At 46.4% G+C, this 17,999-nt stretch overlaps 1 protein-coding gene across 1 annotated transcript in view; it reads right to left on the bottom strand.

Annotated features, from left to right (window-relative positions):
• The window catches only part of HDGFL2 (HDGF like 2), a 191,435-nt gene that overhangs the window by 132,910 nt on the left and 40,526 nt on the right, over positions 1-17,999 (bottom strand). The window contains exons 6-8 of the mRNA XM_083179276.1: positions 7,482-7,547; positions 7,240-7,393; positions 7,080-7,152 (exon numbers count right to left, since the gene is read on the bottom strand). Of these exons, the coding sequence (XP_083035402.1) occupies positions 7,080-7,152; positions 7,240-7,393; positions 7,482-7,547 (293 nt within the window). The remainder of the gene's footprint in view (positions 1-7,079; positions 7,153-7,239; positions 7,394-7,481; positions 7,548-17,999) is intronic.

The raw sequence follows: 17,999 nt of genomic DNA, 5'->3' as shown, positions 1-17,999 counted from the left end.
TAAACAAATAAATTACAATGGGCAGCATTCAATACCGCTGGCGAGGGGGTTTCTGTGGGTGGCTTGTTTTCAGCGAGGATCGACCAAAACAAGTCATCCTCGCCATCTAACCCCTTTGCCCTATTCTATGTTCCAGGGAAATCCTCCCCCGAACAGCAAGGTTCGCCATTAACGCAGCGAGCCTCGCTGTTTTGACGGCCGCACTCTTGCCGTTTCAACCTCATTGAAAAGAGCCAGCGAGGTGCATACTGCGAGTGAAGGGGGTCAGTTGAATACTGACCCACGAGATATGACGGCGAGCTATCAGCACTGCCCGCTGTCATAGCTATCCCTTTAGCATTGAATACAGTATACCCCAATATCATGGTATTTGTGAGCGGCCGGTATAAAACAACTTAAAACACAATTAGTAATAATTGTAATACACAATCCATAATATACCACAGCATATCATAAACCCGATACAAAAAAAAAAAAAAAACTTTCTCTGCCAAATAATCCCTTATTTGTTCATCAACTCCAGTGTCTCAGATGACTGATTAGTGGGTATTAGTTCCTTAACGCGAATATGTATTTCCAATACAATGGAAAAAAGGGATTTTTGTAAGAACTTACCGTTCGAATACCTTTCTCTGATATTATCCTGGTTACACAGCTTCACACTGGGACGTAGTAGGGTCCATCGGAGCCAGGCACCTATGCTAAACCTTTCAGAGGGGTAGGCTCCTCCCTTCCTTATCCCATCATGCTTCAGTTCAATTTAGAGAGCACACTAGGATACATCAACTCAGTACAATGCCTGAACATATTATATGCACAATAACATTTATTTTGCAACACATGAAATGGTTTATTTACTTACTTACTGAGCGTAAGGGAAGGATCGCTCTGTCATCAGGATAATATCAGAGAAAGGGATTTGAATGGTAAGTGCTTACAGAAATCCCTTTTTCTCTTTCAATTATCCTGGTGACACAGCTTCACACTGGGACGTTCAAGAGCCGGTCCTTTGGGAGGGTACGCTCAGGTTTGCAGTTCTCATCACTGCTCGCCCGCATGATGCGTCCTCCGACGCGAACTCATGGAACCTATAAAATTTGGTTAAAGTGTGAACAGATGACCAAGTGGCTGCTCTGCATACTTGCTCAGCTGTATCAACATGGTGCACCGCCCAAGAGTCAGCAACCGACCTGGTGGTATGGGCATTTATCCTAGCAGGTACTGGTCTACCAACCTTAGTGTATGCAAAAGCAATCACTGACCTCAACCACCTTGCAATGGTCTGTTTGGAAGCAGGCCAACCTTTCTTGTGTACATCATACAACACCAATAAGGAATCCATTTTACAGGCATCCTTTACTCTGTACACATAAATTTGCAGAGCGCGAACTACATCCAAATTTTTAAGCTTGTCCCTTTTCTTAGAATCTTCCGTAGGACTGAACACTGGAAGAACAATCTCTTGGTTTAAGTGGAATGATGAAACCACTTTTGGCAAAAACTTAGGAACTGTACGCAAGACAGCTCTATCATCATGCAAAATCAAAAATGGAGTCTTAAACCATAATGCTCCTAATTGAGACAGACACACGCCTAGCTGAGGCGATAGCCAACAAAAAGGTCAATTTCCATGTGACAAATTTTAAATCCGCCATCCTCATGGGTTCAAAAGGAGATTTTTGAAGAACCGCTAGCACCAATGACAAATCCCATGGTGCCACCGTCTGTTTATAAGGGGGTTTCAATCTCATAACTCCTTGCAGAAAAGTCTGCACCTCTGGAATTAAAGCCACTTTTTTCTGAAAGAAAACGAACAATCCTGAAATCTGAACCTTCAGAGACTGTAAACTCAGACCTGAAGAAAACCCATCCTAAGAACTCCAGCAATCTGGAGACCTTAAATCTTGAAGTATGAGATCTGTCTCACAGCATCTAATGTATGTTTTCCACACTCTGGGATGTATTTAATGAGAAAAATTTGCCGTGTTTTATGGCGAATTTGTGCTTTTTTCGCGAGAATTTTGGTCTCAAAAAGTGAACCACCCTATTCAATGTGATATTTTCGCCGTCTTTCTAAGTGATTTTCGCTGTGTCTCTCCATGTAGCAATTCTCCATCTTTTCATGGAGAAGTGGAATGTGAACTTTTTAAATAAATCAGGAATTTTATTCTGTGAAGGGGCATGCTATTTTTAGTCATTGAATATATATTTAATTAATTTTTTTTTTTTAAACACAACAGCCAGCAGGGGGCCGGAGCCGCTCATTAGATATTCATATATTCACTGCATCCAATCATTACATTTGCACGATCGGGAGCCACCCTGCTGGCTCTGGGGGGGGGGGGCAGCTTGTGCTGCCTGGGTCCCGGGGAGCCCTCCTCCCCTCCATATACGTTCTGGGGCAGGCAGGGAGACTTCAATCTCCCTGCCTGCCACCGGCCCACTGCTCCCCCTGCAGCAGACGCTTGTCTGCTGCAGGGGTTAAGATTCGCCGTGAGGGGCAACGAGCCCCTGCGACATTGAATAGTGTCTAAATGACGGAGAATCTCCAAACATGGAGAATCTCCATAAAAACACGGCGAGTGCATGGCGAGAGAAAAAAACCTCTCGCCATGCAAGCATGCAAAGAGAAAATACTCATTGAATACTGCCCTCTGTAGTAATTTGCAGAAGACACCGGCTTTCTCGCTTTTATCATTGTAGCAACAACGGCATCTGAAAACCCCTTTTTCTTTAAGATAGAGGTTTCAAGAGCCAGGCCGTTAAACTCAGCCGAGCTAGGCCCTGATGAAAAAATGGACCCTGTCATAGCAGGTCTGGACGTAGAGGTAGACGCCACAACGTTGCCGATAACCTCCAAATGACGGAGAACCAGGATCTCTTTGGCCAATACGGAGCTATCAATATGACCCGAGTCCCCTGGGATCTCACTCTCTTCAACACCCGGGCAATCATCGGGAAAGGAGGGAAAACGTAAGCTAACTTGACGGTCCAAGGTGTCGTCATTGCATCCACCGCCCACGCGAGTGGATCCCTGGCACTGGAACAAAACCTGGTTACTTGACAATTGAACCTTGACGCCATTAAGTCCACTTCCGGAAGGTCCCACAAGTCTACAATCTACTGGAACACCTGCGGGTGCAGTGCCCATTCTCCTTCTAGCAGTTCCTCTCTGTTCAAGAAGTCTGCTTCCACATTTTTGACTCCCGGAATGAACACTTGCGAAAAGGCCGGAACATTGACTTCCGCCCATTCGAGAATCCGAGACACCTCCAGCATCGCCATCTTGCTGCAAGTGCCCCCTTGATGGTTCAAACATGCCACAGCCGTGGCATTGTCCGACTATGCGGATGGGAAACACCTTTAGTTTCTCCTCCGCTTGCGACAAAGTCATCCAGAGAGCCCATAACTCCAATACATTGATTGGAAACACTGATTCCTCCCTGGACCACAGGCCCTGCAATCTCAGATCCAGAGTTACAGCGCCCCAGCCTCTGAGACTGGCATCGGTGGTGACCACCAGCCACTCCCAAGACTGCAGAGATCAACCCCACTGGAGAGATCGTATCCGTCCACTATCTTAGATCTGATCACGTCTCTGGCTTCAACACCACTTTTTCTGTTTTCATTGTCTTGGTGTTCCCTGACCAACTTGTTAATATTTTCCACTGAAATATTCGAGAATGAAACCTGGCGTACTGTAGGGTCTCGAATGTGGCCACCATCTTTCCTAACAATTTTAGACAATGCCACACAGACGGGTCCGGTGGTCCCAGGATTTGCCACACTAGTTGACAAATATTCATTGCCTTTAGTTCTGGTAGAAGCACTCGATGTAAGTGTGTATCCAGAATAACTCCCAGGAATTGAAGTCTCTGGGTGGGACACAGATTTTTGCAGGTTCAGTATCCAGCCGTGATCCTGCAAAAACTGAATAGCCACTAACAGGTCCTGTTGTAATTTCTCTGCGGACTCCGCCTTGAACAAAAGATCGTCCAAATATGGAATTATAACAATTCCTTTTTGACGGAGGACTGCTGTTATCACCGCCATGATCTTTGTAAACACCCTTGTAGATGTAGTTCCCAAACCTCAGTAGAGACTAATGATCTGCACAGATAGGAACATGTAAATACACGTCTTGGATATCTACAGGCGCCAAGAATTCCTCTGGTTCTAAGCTCAGCAGAACCAACCTTAAGGATTCCATCTTGAAATAAATCGACCCACAAATGAACATTTAAAGACTTCAAATTTAGAATTGGTCTGAACGAATTGTCTGGTTTGGGACTAAGAAAAGAATGGAGTAGAACCCCTTCTTTCTCTCCTCTCGCGGTACCGAAAACCACCATGCCTTTTTGTAGGAGAGACTGCGCCACCCCCAAAAGGGCCGTTCTGCCGCTTTAATTTTCTCAGCTAGAGAGAAAGGTTCTGAATCAGGTTGCAACAAAGCACACAGAGTCTGCCCACACAATCATAGCCTTGGACACCCATGCAGAAGCAATAATCGGCCTAAGGGTATAACCTACACCTTCAAAAATTGCTTTGAAAGCCGCACCACCTTGAACAGGTAGTACTGTAGCCTTTAATAGCCTGGCTACTGGTGCGTCTACCAAGGGAACTTTTCCCCATAATTTTACATGCTCCTCCGCATGGTGTACAGGTTTTTGAACCGTTTCGGCATTTGGAGTCTCTTATCGGGGGTTTTCCATGCCCCTCCCAACAGCTCCTGTAAACCCACATCAGATGGAAAGGCAACAGCCTCTCTGCGCTGTCTTTTAAAAACACCTTGTGTAAGAGGTTTACTTTCCGCAGACAGATTCAAAGTCTGTTTCACAGCCAAAATCAAATCATCAACACCAGGGACAGAATTGTCCCTATCACTCCTTAGATCTCCTGACTCTTCCTCCTCGCATTCTCCCTCTTCCTCTGATTCCCTGTAAAGGACAGGTGAGGCAGCTATGGGCATTCTAAAGGCCCTTTCCGGCTCCTTTGAAAATTGCTCCATAATGGTATTAAGCCTGAGTAGTGTCCTGCATAATTTGTAAAAATGCAGGCTCCATTTGGGTTAATGGAATAGAGCCAGAAGACTGTTGAGAAGATGACAATGGTCTAGGGTAACCCACCAGCTCATCCCTCTGCTTGTTTAAAACCTGCACCAACGCAGTAATCAGCCTACCTAGGACTGCAGCCCACTGAGGTTCTGGCTGTTCTCCCTTCTGAGCAAGTGCTCCCCTGGGTCCAGCCGCACATACAGAGCAAATATCCCCCTTGGCCATCTGCTCAGGTGTTAAAACAAGCCCACAGACTTTACAATTGCTCAATGTGAAAAGGGCTCCCTCCCCCATGTCAGCAGACTGCATTTCTGTCATGTTTTAAAAAAACACAGCATAATGTCAGGCGATTAGTATGAAGTCAATGTATGCCAGTACTTATCTTGTCTGCTGGTCCGTGGGGGTATCGATAGCCAAGGAGAAATCCAGACACTCTGCTAGTAAAACAGCCATTTAGCTATGCAGCCAGTGCTTCCAAAAGGCGCCAAAACAGCAGAGAGCAGTAAGAGACTAAGTCACTGCCACAGCAGGGTCTTGTGGCTTTTGGCGCCAATATACTCCTGTAGCCGCTCCTGCGGTGATATCTTATTTCCCTAGTGACTCCCCTCGGCTGGGGACCGCTTGGAATTGCCCTCCTCCGGGCTCCTGTGACAAGCTGCGAGCTCCTCAGGAGGTTCAGCTTGTAAACCACGTGCAAGATGGCGGCCACTATCGCGGAGGGCGCCTTCACCCATGACCCCCCCCCCCCTGAGGGGAGCCGGCTGAGGGGTCCCCCAGTGGCCCAGGAAACTTCTTTTGTGAAGTTATAAGCACTGTGCAGAGAGACCAGGCAGTGTCTGCACACACAGGGTGCTGACAGGATGCGCTTCTGTCAGCCCCTGCTGCGCAATCAGTGTGAGGATTCTATTAGAATCCTCACACTGTGCCTACCTAACTAAGTGTTAAATTAATAAGAGAACAAACACCTAGCTAACTCTATAATTGCTGCTCCAGCAGCCCTGTTCAGCATAGCTATGCAAGGAAAAAAAGAGGGGGAAAACAGAGAAAAAATGGGTGCACACTGCAGATAGCTATGTTTGGCGTCCAACTGATATTAACACGCTTAAAAATTTAGTTTTATTAGACACAATGTTTAAAAAAAGAAGTGTACTAATTACACTTACTTATTAGAACGATAGTATAGAGGTGCAAAAAAAGTTTTGAAAAAGTGGTTAAAAGAAACGGGATGTGGATGCTCTTTTATCTTTAAGTTTCACAGACTCCTTGTGTCTCCTCTCTCTGTCACTTAGGGGAGAGGATTCTACTTAGTGTGTGCTTGTTAATTCTGTCTCTGACCTCAGTGTTCCATATATTAGCTCCTACTGTATTTCTTATTATCAGCAGATTGCCAGGTAATCTGCTGATAATAAGAAATACATTAGGAGCAGGTATATGGAACACTGAGGTCAGAGACAGAATTGTATACATTACAACAGTGGTTCCCAACCCTGGTCCTCAAGTACCCCCAACAGTGCACATTTCCAGGTCACCCGGCAGGTGCACTCATTCAGGCACATTTGAAAAGATCCACAGGTGGAGCTAATTACAGCATTTGTGACTCTGTGTGGAGACCTTCAATACATGCACTGTTGGGGGTACTTGAGGACCAGGGTTGGGAACCACTGCATTACAATATCATATAGTATGTGCCCGATATTTGATTTCTTTCTTTTTATTTTTAAGGTTACTGCTACTACTTGTGCTCAACTATTGCGAATTGAATAGTATTAAACATCAAAAAACAAGGCTGGACAAAAGTGGCATACAAGTCTCTAAAAAAAAAAAAAAAAATAGTGTTTCTCAGTTGTCTATGGCTAGACTTGCTGTAATATCCATTTAATCTAAGACACCTATGTCATTATGTGACTTCCAGTCAATTAGCCACATAATCTGTGCAAATCAAGGTGTCCTGGAGTAAAGGGATAGTATGAGGATAGTTATTTTTGTCAAGAATGTATACGCCATCCCAAAATGGGTCGCAATTACCTGTCACTGCTGGAACTTGGAGACTGTTGTGCTTTCGGCATGCGTGCTCGAGGTTTAGGACCAGGTTTTCCAGCTATAAAACAATAGATAAGGCTTAGAATTATCACCTTATGGATTTGTCTTCATTTTCTTTCCAATGAAATTGGTAATTCTCACTGACATGCTTTTGCAGTTCTTGGAGTCTTTTTCACAGGTTTCTCTGAAGAAGAAGAGGATGATGAGGAGGATGATGATGATGATGATGAAGACCGTTGCCTTGGATTACTTTGTTCACCAGAGCCAGATTTTGACTCTGAGTCAGAATCTGCCACAATCTGCAACACACATGTCCAAATAATGTTTGATGTCTATATGAAAAAGTAAACAACAATGTTAAACTACCCATAGTAAATGGTTACTAACCTTGGCCTTTCGCCTTGAACTTGTCTTCACCTGGGCCCGGGACGCGCTTTTCTCTGGAGTAAAATCCTGGAAGGACATATTCATCAGTGTTATATATTAAACAGGGATAGAAAAGTCAATTGGAGATTTTAGTGGCTTTCAAAATATATTACAAGTGGTAAAACGAAAAGTTACAGTATATTCAAGATCTAAAGCAGGCATGTCCAACGTTGGCCCTCCAGATGTTGTGAAACTACACATCCCAGCATGCTTTGCAATAGTTTTAGCATTCTCTAATAGCAAAACTGTGGCAAAGCATGCTGGGACGTGTAGTTTCAAAACATCTGGAGGGCCAACGTTGGACATGCCTGATCTAAAGCATTACCAATAGTATTGATCTGGAGGTTCAGATTAGGAAAGATACCAGATTCCCAAGATATAGTACATAAGTGCATCAAAGGGTTATGTGTGTGGAACTTAAATATGATATGCTTGCCTAAAGAGGTGAGTTTCCAAGGAACGCTTGTGGAGAGTCTTATTGTGCATGGAAAGGCATTCTATACGAAAATCCTGTAATAGTGAATGGGAGCTAGAGATCCGTACAGAAGAGGAGCAGATCTTGTGCAGAGCGGAGTGGCTGAGATGGGAGATATTTTGTGAGTAGATATAGGCTGGTGCAGTATGGTTTATCTATCTATCTATCTCAAGGCCCCCCATTCTCACCTCCTAAAGTGCATGGTGGTGAGAGTGGGGGCCTTGAGAAAGGTCCAAAGGTGGACCGAAACGTTGGCCTGTGGCCCACTGTCATGCACATTGCACTTTATACTTTGATGGATTGAGATGGATTCAAAAGAATTGAACATTTGAATTGAAAGTCCGGTGAGTGTCCTCAATGTTTTCTGCAAGCTATATTGGACTGTCAGAGTAATCTGGTGCTCCTGAGCTGACACCCCGGCAGCTGCTGGACTATTAGTGGAGAGTGTGATCCTTGTACATGGAAATTTTGGTACTTGTTTCCTAGAACGGCCACAATCGTGAGTGATCGTGGCTCTTAATTAAGGGACACGATCCTCACGATGTGGCCGATTTTTTACAATTTTTTCCCTTTGATTGACAGAAATCGGGTCAATCGGTCGGTCGCGACCAATTAAAATCGGCCGCGATGCGACCGACCGATTGACCCGATTTTTCCATAGACTTCAATGTTAAAAAATCTTTTAACATTGAAATCGGTCGGTCTTGTGCCATTATAATGGCACAAGATGAGATGGACTTGATTAAGTCCATCTCACATAGGGAAAAATGATAAAAAAGGTGAAATGGGCCAATATGACCCATTTCACATTTTTTATGTGCCCGCCATGACCCCACGATAGACGTCAACCCGAAGCGTGGCGAGCGCAGCGAGCCCGCGAGGGGCGGCGGTGCGCGTCCTCCGACCTTTTCATTCCCCTACTATCCACTAGGGCGTGGAGTGAGAATAGAATAGTGTGGCGAGCGCAGCGAGCCACCGAGCCCGAAGCGTGGCGAGCGCAGCGAGCCCCGCGAGGGGACGCGTATACCTGTGAAGTTATACGCGTCCCCTCGCGGGGCTCGCTGCGCTCGCCACGCTTCGGGCTCGGTGGCTCGCTGCGCTCGCCACACTATTCTATTCTCACTCCACGCCCTAGTGGATAGTGGGGGAATGAAAAGGTCGGAGGACGCGCACCGCCGCCCCTCGCGGGCTCGCTGCGCTCGCCACGCTTCGGGTTGACGTCTATCGTGGGGTCTAGCCCACTTAGTAACATTTGGGGGGGCAATTGAAAATAATCATGTGAAAAAAAAAAAAAATCGGGTGAAAAATCGGTCGGTCGGATCGGTCGCATCGCATGCGACCAAATCGCATGCGATGCGATCGATCCGATTTTTTATCTTACGACCACAACGATCTAAATCGTTGTGGCCGTGCTAGGAAACAAGTACCGAAATTTTTTATATATATATTAATATAGATATAGAAAGGGCAAAAGATACCTAAAACCGCGCCCTAATAATGGACAGCAGCACCTCCGGGAGTCCCCTGTTAGCCGGGACTCAGAACAGATAGAGATACAAAGCAAAAACAGAGTGCGCTTAAGGTGAAAATACACAACTTTTCCTTTGTTTATAAAAATACAAATATTTAATAAAAAAAGCCTACAGTAAGGCTTATAAAAGATACACAGTTTACACGGTCATTTGATGAAATCAATTCACATAGTGTACAATGATCCAATACAGTAGCAGGCCCAACGCGTTTCGTCAACTACGTGACTTCATCAGGGGCGTTCGATGACTTGATTGACACAAATGCAGTTGCACTTCTTGTAGGGTCTCAAATCGATTGGAACAAACGTATATCTCATATAAGAATTTTGTGGGTATGTATATTTTGCCAGATAACAGAGCTCTTGTTAAAAATGGCCCAGGGTATATCCCTTTAATACTTTGGTTATCTTTTTAACAGGTGTTAATATCAGGGTTCAATCATAAAAAAATAAGGCAGGGTGACCGGATGTTCACTCTAGTGTATCCATGGTAAAGAAAAGTACCAGTAGGCGCCTTTTGCTCACAAGATATTACAATTTAATTAATAAAAATGGATAACATACAAAATAAAAATAAAAATACACAAATAAGTTTGTAAGGCTCCATTCCCCTTCCTTCAGCTCCTCCCTGCTCAGGAAGTCGGCCTCTATATTCTCCACTCCTGGTATGAATATAGCTGATAAAGCTGGAACATTCTGTTCCGCCCACAGGAGGATTCTGGACACCTCCCACATGGCCAGTTTGCTGCGTGTGCCTCCCTGGTGATTCAGATACGCCACAGCTGTGGCGTTGTCGGTCTGAATCCTTAAAGGGAGCCTCTGTAACCTATCTCCCGCCAGAGATATCACTTTCCACACAGCTCTCAGTTCCAAGATGTTGATCGGTAAGGCAGATTCCTCCGGAGTCCACAAGCCCTGCAGACGCAGGTCCAAGACTACTGCCCCCCAGCCCCTGAGGCTGGTGTTGGTAGTGACTACCAGCCAGCTCCAGGACTGCAGTGACCGACCCCACTGAAGGGAATCCACGTCTGTCCACCATTTCAGGGAGGCTCGAGTTTCCGAAGACAGCACTATCTGTTCTGACTTCATGGTCTGTATGTTTCCTGACCAAGCCGTCAAAATGTTCCACTGAAACACCCGAGAGTGGAACCTGGCAAACTGCAGCGTCTCGAAAGACGCCACCATCTTCCCCAGCAGCTTGAGGCACCTCCACACTGATGTGCTCCGAGAGCTGAGAATCTCCTGGACTAAGGCAACCAGATCCCTGGCCTTTGCCTCCGGTAAAAATACCCGATGTAGATGGGTATCCAGAATGACCCCCAAGAATTGGAGTCTCTGTGAAGGCACCAACTGAGACTTTTGTAAGTTTAAAAGCCAGCCGTGAGCCTGCAAAAAACTGATGGCTTCTGCCAAGTGACTCTGCAACCTGTCTGCTGACTCTGCTTTGAACAGCAGGTCGTCCAAATAAGGTATCACTGTGATTCCCCTCAGCCTGAGCACAGCTGCCATTACAGACATTATTTTGGTGAAAACCCTTGGTGCTGTGGCCAGACCAAAGGGCAACGCCTGGAACTGTAGGTGCAGGTCTCCTATCGCAAACCTACAACAGGGCCTGATGTTCTGGGTGTATGGGGACATGAAGATACGCGTCCTGGACATCCATGGACGCCAAAAAATCTCCCTGGTCCAGGCTTAGCAGCACTGACCGTAGAGATTCCATTTTGATATGATCTACCCACAAATGGACATTCAGTGACTTTAAATTTAGTATCGGTCTGAAAGACCTGTCTGGTTTTGGTACCAGAAACAGAGTGGAATAAAAGCCTTTCTTCCACTCTGCCCTGGGAAGCGGGATTACCACCCCCTTCTCTAACAGAGAGTGAGCTGCTCTTAAGAGAGCTGTACGAAGCCGAGCTTCCTTTGGTAAAGCTGTGGGAATGAATCTTCTCGGAGGAAGACCTTTGAAAGGAATTTTGTATCCCTGGGCTATAATGTCTAACACCCAGGATTCCTGGTCTAGTGAAGCCCCCACCTTTACCACTGCCAGGCAAATCCCCTGACAGTCATGCAGAGGGTTTGTCCTCTCCTTTGGTGACAGGTTTCTTGTGAAAAGAACCAAATTTTGACTTTGGGGCCTTACCCCTGGAGGACTGAAACTTTCCCCTAAATGACTGTCCTCGAAAGGACGCACCACCTCTAGGGAGGGCCGAAAGGACGGCCTAAAAGCAGAAAATCTAGATGTCTGCTTGGCTGCTGGGGCAGGCAGGAAGGTACTCTTGCCACCCGTAGCCTGCTTAATAATCTCTTCTAATTCAGATCCAAATAATAACTTTCCTTTGAAAGCTAATGTTTCTAAGGCCTTCTTAGACTCATTATCTGCTTCCCAGGCCTTAAGCCAGAGTACTCTCCTGGCATTAATAGACACGGTGGAAACTCTGGTCGCCATTTTGAGAGCTTCCTCTTCGGCTTCCAACACATACTCTGCAGCAGCCTTAAGCTTCTCCGCTAGCAACAACACACAAGGATCAGCATGTAAAATGGTGCATAAATCATTGGCCCACTCAATCATGGCCTTAGAGACCCAGGCTGAAGCAATAAGGGGACGTAGGGTGAATCCCACCCCTTCAAATATAGCTTTGAGATTACCCTCCAGCTTTTTGTCCACAGGGTCCTTAAAAGCTGCACCCCCTTGCACTGGTAATACAGTAGCTTTTGACAGACTTGCCACAGAAGCATCCACTACTGGCACTTTTTCCCAGAGCTCCGCATGAGACTCCGGCATGGGGTACAGACTTAAGAATCTCTTTGGCATCTGTAGCCTTTTATTAGGAGTTTTCCAAGCTCCTTCCAACAATTCTTGTAAACCTTCATCTGAAGGAAATGTAACAGCTTCCTTACGCTGCCGTTTAAATACACCTTTAGCAGGAGTTTTGTCCTCCACTGAAAGTTTTAAAGCCTGTTTAACAGATGTAATCAAATACTCCACCCCTGCGGCTGAGGAATCTTCAGAATCATCACCCTGCTCCCAGGGAATGTCTGCATATGCTCCCTCCTCTTCATCTACCAATAAAGGCACCGAGTAAGACCGTTTAGGGGTCCCTACAGCATCAACATCAATTTTGTCTAGCAAGTCACTAAACCTGTTGATCCCCTTTGCAGTATCCTGCATCACCTGTATGATGGCAGGATCTGCCTGGGTAAGAGGCAAGGAGCCAGAGGACTGCTGAGATGATGACATAGGTCTCTGAGATTCTACCAAGGCATCACCCTGTCTGTCCAGCAATTGCACTAAAGCGTTAACAGACCTGCCCAGGGCACTAGCCCACGCGGGTTCAATTTGCTCTGCCCTCTGGGGTTCACTCCCCATGGGTTTCACAGCAGCGCAAGTAATACACAAACCCCCCTTGGCCATCTGCTCAGGTACAAATTTTTGTGTACAGACATTACAAGCGCTCATAGTATTAAGGGCTCCCTCCCCCAAAACCACAGCTTGTTGCTCAGACATGATGTAAAGTAACCACACAGTGCATACAATGTACAACAGCGCCTATACAGAGTCAATGCACCCAGCCACTTATCTGTCTGTCGGTTTCAGATGCGGGGAAACGATGCCCAGGAAATCCAAACACTCTCAGGATCTGTAAGCCAGCTCAGCTCCGCTGCAAGCGTTCTGAAAGGCGCCAAAACAGAGTGAGGGAAGAGACCAAGTCCCTGCTGCTGCGGGGTCCGTGACTTTTGGCGCCAACCACCCCCAGACAGCCGCTCCCTTAGTAGGATCTCCTAGTTCCAGTATCTCCCCCTCGACTGGGGACCACTTGGAACATGCCTGTAACACACTGCTGTCCTCTCATAACAGGAGCTCAGTGTGTAAGCTCCGCAGAAAATGGCCGCCGCCATCACGGAGCGCCTGTCCCCCATGATCCCCACCTAGCGTGAAGCCGGTTTCAGAGCGCTCCGGAGCCCAGGCAGCTTCTTAAAAGAAGCTGTAAGCGCTGCACAGGGAGGCCAGACAGCGTCTCCCCTGTGCACAGTGAGCTGACAGGACGCGCTTCTGTCAGCTCATGCTGCGCTAGCAGAGTGAGGATTCACTAATGAGAATCCTCACTCTGTGCCTACCTAGCTAGAGTGAAAGTTAATAAAATAATAAAAATACCCTAACTACTCTATTTCTTCGGCTGCTCCCGCAGCCCTTTAGAATAGCACCCACTCCAGTGGGCACCTAACACGAACTGAAGAGTCCGGGATGCCGTAGGGGAGGAGCCTACCCTCAAAAAGCTTTAGGATAGGTGCCTGGCTCCTTCGGACCCTCCTACATCCCAGTGTTGAGCTGTGTCACCAGGACCATTGAAAGAGAAAGGATGTTCCACTGAAGAGTTCTGGAATGAAACGAATCGAAGGTCGACAACATTTTGCCGGAGAGTTTCACCCCTTGCCAAACTGTAGGCCTTGAAGCCTGCAGTAACAGTAAAACCAGCTGACAAATGTCCCTCGCTTTGGACTCTGGTAGGAATACCCTGTGCAAGTGGGTGTCTAATATTACTCCCAGAAACAGCAGTCTCTGTGAGGGAATTAAATGGGACTTGGGTAGATTGAGTACCCAACCCATGTCCCGCAAGAACTGTGTTGCCACTGACAGGTGATCCTGCAACTTGCTCTCTGCTTTGAATAACAGATCGTCCAGGTAGGGAATAATCACTATTCCCCCTCAGCCTTAGTGACGCAGCCATGACAGCCATCACCTTTGTGAACAGCCTCGGTGCTGTAGCCAGACCAAAGGGTAAAGCCTGGAACTGCAAATGGCTCTCCCCTATTGCAAAGCGAAGAAAAGATTGATGCTCTGTGCATATGGGAATGTGGAGATATGCATCCTGAATATCTACCGACACCAAAAATTCCAAAGGCTCTATATTGCCAAGCACTGAGCGCAGAGACTCCATGCGGAGGTGATCCACCCAAAGGTGTTAGTTTAAAGACTTCAAATTTAGTATTGGTCTGACTGACCCATCTGGTTTGGGTACCAAGAAAAGAATTGAGTAAAAACCTTTCTTGCACTCTTCCTGAGGAACCGGGACCACAACCACCTTTTCCCTGAGAGCCAAGGCCGCCCCTAAAAGGGCCGTGCTCGAAATTGGCTTCTCTTGGCAAAGGAGTTGGAAGAAATCCCCTGAGATTTATCAGATAACCTCAAGACAATTTAAAGAACCCAAGGGTCTGAGGTTGAAATATTCCATTTGTCCCAAACTGCAGGAGGCGCCCCCCCCCCCCCCCCCCACTCTGAGGGCAGAATGGGAGCCTCCACCCTGTCATGCAGAGGATTTCTCCTCTCCTTTAGACACCTGCTTCTTTCCAAAGGCTCCAAATCTGGATTTGGAAGCTTTTCCTTTACCGTCCGGGAATCTACCGTTTACCGCCTGTCCTTTGCTGGATGATCTTCCTAGAAAGGACAAGCAAAAAGCAGGTTTGAAAACTCCAAATTTTTAACCTGAAGCTTTAGTAGTGGTAGGAAGAAAAAGTACACCCCTGTGGCCTGCTTTATGATGGATTCTAGTTCAGAACCAAAAAGCAGCTCCCCTTTAAAAGCCAAGGACTTTCTTTGATTTGCTATATGCAACCCAAGCCTTAAACAAAAGGGCTCGCCTTGCAAACACACAGATGTAGCGGACATCTTAGATGCCATCTTAGTGCCTTCTTCACCAGCCTCAGTGATGTACTATGCTGCACATCTGAGTTTCTCAGCTAAGAGAAAAGCCTCAGAGTCAGGCCATTGCTTTTGCAACCCAGGCTGAAGCAGTAATGGGACGGAGTGTATAGCCCACTCCTTCAAAGACTGCTTTAAGGCAACCTTCCACTTTATCTACCAGGTCCCTGAAAGCTGCACCACCCTGGACCGGCAAGGCTGTGGTTTTTGACAATCTTGCCACAGGAGCGTCCCACTAATGGAACTTTCTCCCACAACTTATCATGCTCCTCAGGCATGGGGTACATATTTGCAAACCTTTTAGACAGTCACATTCTTATCTGGAAACTTCCAGGCTTCTTCTAATAAGGAGACCATACCTTCATCAGAAGGGAATGTAACAGACTCTTTACGCATTCTTCTAAACACACAATGCGCCTGAACCCTATCCTCTTCAGACAGGTCCAAATCCTGTTTCACAGCAAGGATTAAATCCTCAATGCCCAGGACAGAAGCCTCAGCCTCTTCCCTTTGTTCCCAAGTTAAATCGTCCTCACAAACACCATCATCATCAGAATCCACAGATAATGGAGGAGGTGTAGCTGAAGGCCGTCTGGAAGAAGGGCTATCGGAAGGTTTTGCAAACTTTTCCATAAGGGAATTCATCTTATGAATCCCTTGTGCAGTGTCCTGAATGACCTGCAGTAACATGGGATCCCCTTGTGAATGGGCAATGGATCCCATAGAAGTCTGGGAGGATGAACTAGGGTCAGAAGCCTCAGCCAAGGCATTCATAGACCTCCCTAACGCAGCAGCCCACGGTGGTTCATGTTGGTCAGACCTCTGGACATGCATATCACTGGGCACAGTATCACAAGCAGGGCAAAGGTCCCCTTGATCCAACTGTTCACATGTTAATTTTACTCCGCATAATCTGCAGTCTAATAACATGCCTCCCATCCCCCCCTCCGCAGCAGCATCATAACACGTGTCAGTCATATTTAACCCACGGTGCACAATGTCAGGCAAAGTACAAGGCAATGTCTAAAGTGTACTTATCTCTGCTTGCGGTAGGTGACCTCAGCGTCAGCGAGGGTAGCGCTTTCCAGGAGAAACTGTAATCTCTGTAGTGTGGATCAATCAGCCAGGCTTCAGCTCCGCGGCATGGAGAGAAATGGCGCCAGCACACAGAGTAGGAAGACACCGAGTCTCTGCTTCAGAAGGGTAGGATAGCCTGATTGGCGCCCTTTCCCTCTTTAGCCGCTCCCACAAGTGTTTCTCCTCACCTCCAGTGCCTCCCCTTCTTTAAGGGATCACTTGGAGTCATCCAGCAGCGCTGGACACCTTTAATAGACTTCACTTCCCCAGAGGGATTTCAGTCTATAAACCCTCCAAGATGGCGACCGCCATCGCGGGAGGTCTGTCCCCCAAGGTCCCCTTCTCAGAAGCAGCACACTGGAAAACCTGCACTAGTAACGAAGTTAATAAAAGAATAAAAATTCCTAAGTATACTAGTAAAAATTCCAAAGAAAAAGCAGTGGCTGCAGGAGCAGCCCAGCGTAGCACCCACTCCTGTGGGCACCTAAAACGAACTGAAGGATGATAGGATGCAGAAGGGGAGGAGCCTGCAACCAGAGGAAAGATTTCAACATAGGTGCCTGGCTCCTGCAGACCCTCCTACATCCCAAGGTGAAGCTGTGTCCCTGGACTGGACAAAAGAGAAATACATTTAATAATAGTAAAACAGGAAGTGAGGTCATGAACCTCCTCCTATAAATATCTGCACAGAGACACACACAGTCACTTGCAGGTTGAGCCTTTATGTGAACACATGCACCTATTCTACAGGCAAAGTAAATAGGAGGATTTTTGTCCTCATCTATGTGATAATTGTTCTAGGAATGGGTCTTGTTAAATCTTTATTGTAATACAGTGTATTACATTGAAATATCACGTTGTAGGATCAGCCCTAATATTTTCTGAAAAATAACGCTTTAGAGGACTAATTTCCTACTGACAATTGGAGGTATGTTAACCTGGTCATTTAAAATTGACATTGGATTATTGTATCTAAATATTTATCCCTTGTAGGATCAACTAAGGTTATCATTTAACTTTAATTGGACCCCAGTATTGAACCTTGAGAGGGACCCTATTTAGCAGAATAGAGCTGACTCCAATCCCAATTAAAAGGGTATGTATACTTTTTGCACCTTTGGCATCCTATTAGAAGTCAATATTGAGAAGGATTTGTAAAAGAAAACATTCTCCTGAATCTAGACTATGTACAGGTAAAAACTATAACTATATGTTTTTAAGTCATATATTCAGTTGAATTGTATATTAAAACACTATCTATGACCATAGGTGTGCACCTAAATAGGCGATCCACAATTTCCCCTTAACTTGTGAATGCATTTATTGCGTGGGTGAGTGTTGGGTGCAAGGGGCTACGGGTGAGGGAAGGTAGTTAGGGGTTCGTGTGGGTGGGGTGGCAGGTGCGGGGATACGGTGGGTGGTGTATAAAGCACTATTATGTATTGTACACCACTGTGCTCTGCTTCCCCTCCATGCACTTCTAGCCGAGCGGGGTCGCCTGTCACTTGCTTCTGGCCACTCAGACATGGTCAGAGGCAGCATGCCGCCCATGATAGGTGCTGTCTCTAGGCCCTCTCATGGGCAGATAGCGGAGGATAGACTGAGCCGAGAAAAGACAGGGGATGCACCTCCTGTCGCTCATCACAGCTATTTGATAGGCTAGGAGAGAGAGAGAGAGAGAGAGAGAGAGAGAGAGAG

This window comes from Crinia signifera, chromosome 1 (assembly GCF_055691185.1).
Source record: "Crinia signifera chromosome 1, ASM5569118v1, whole genome shotgun sequence".
Classification (NCBI taxonomy): Eukaryota; Metazoa; Chordata; class Amphibia; order Anura; family Myobatrachidae; genus Crinia; species Crinia signifera.
This window is presented reverse-complemented; position numbering and strand designations above follow the sequence as displayed.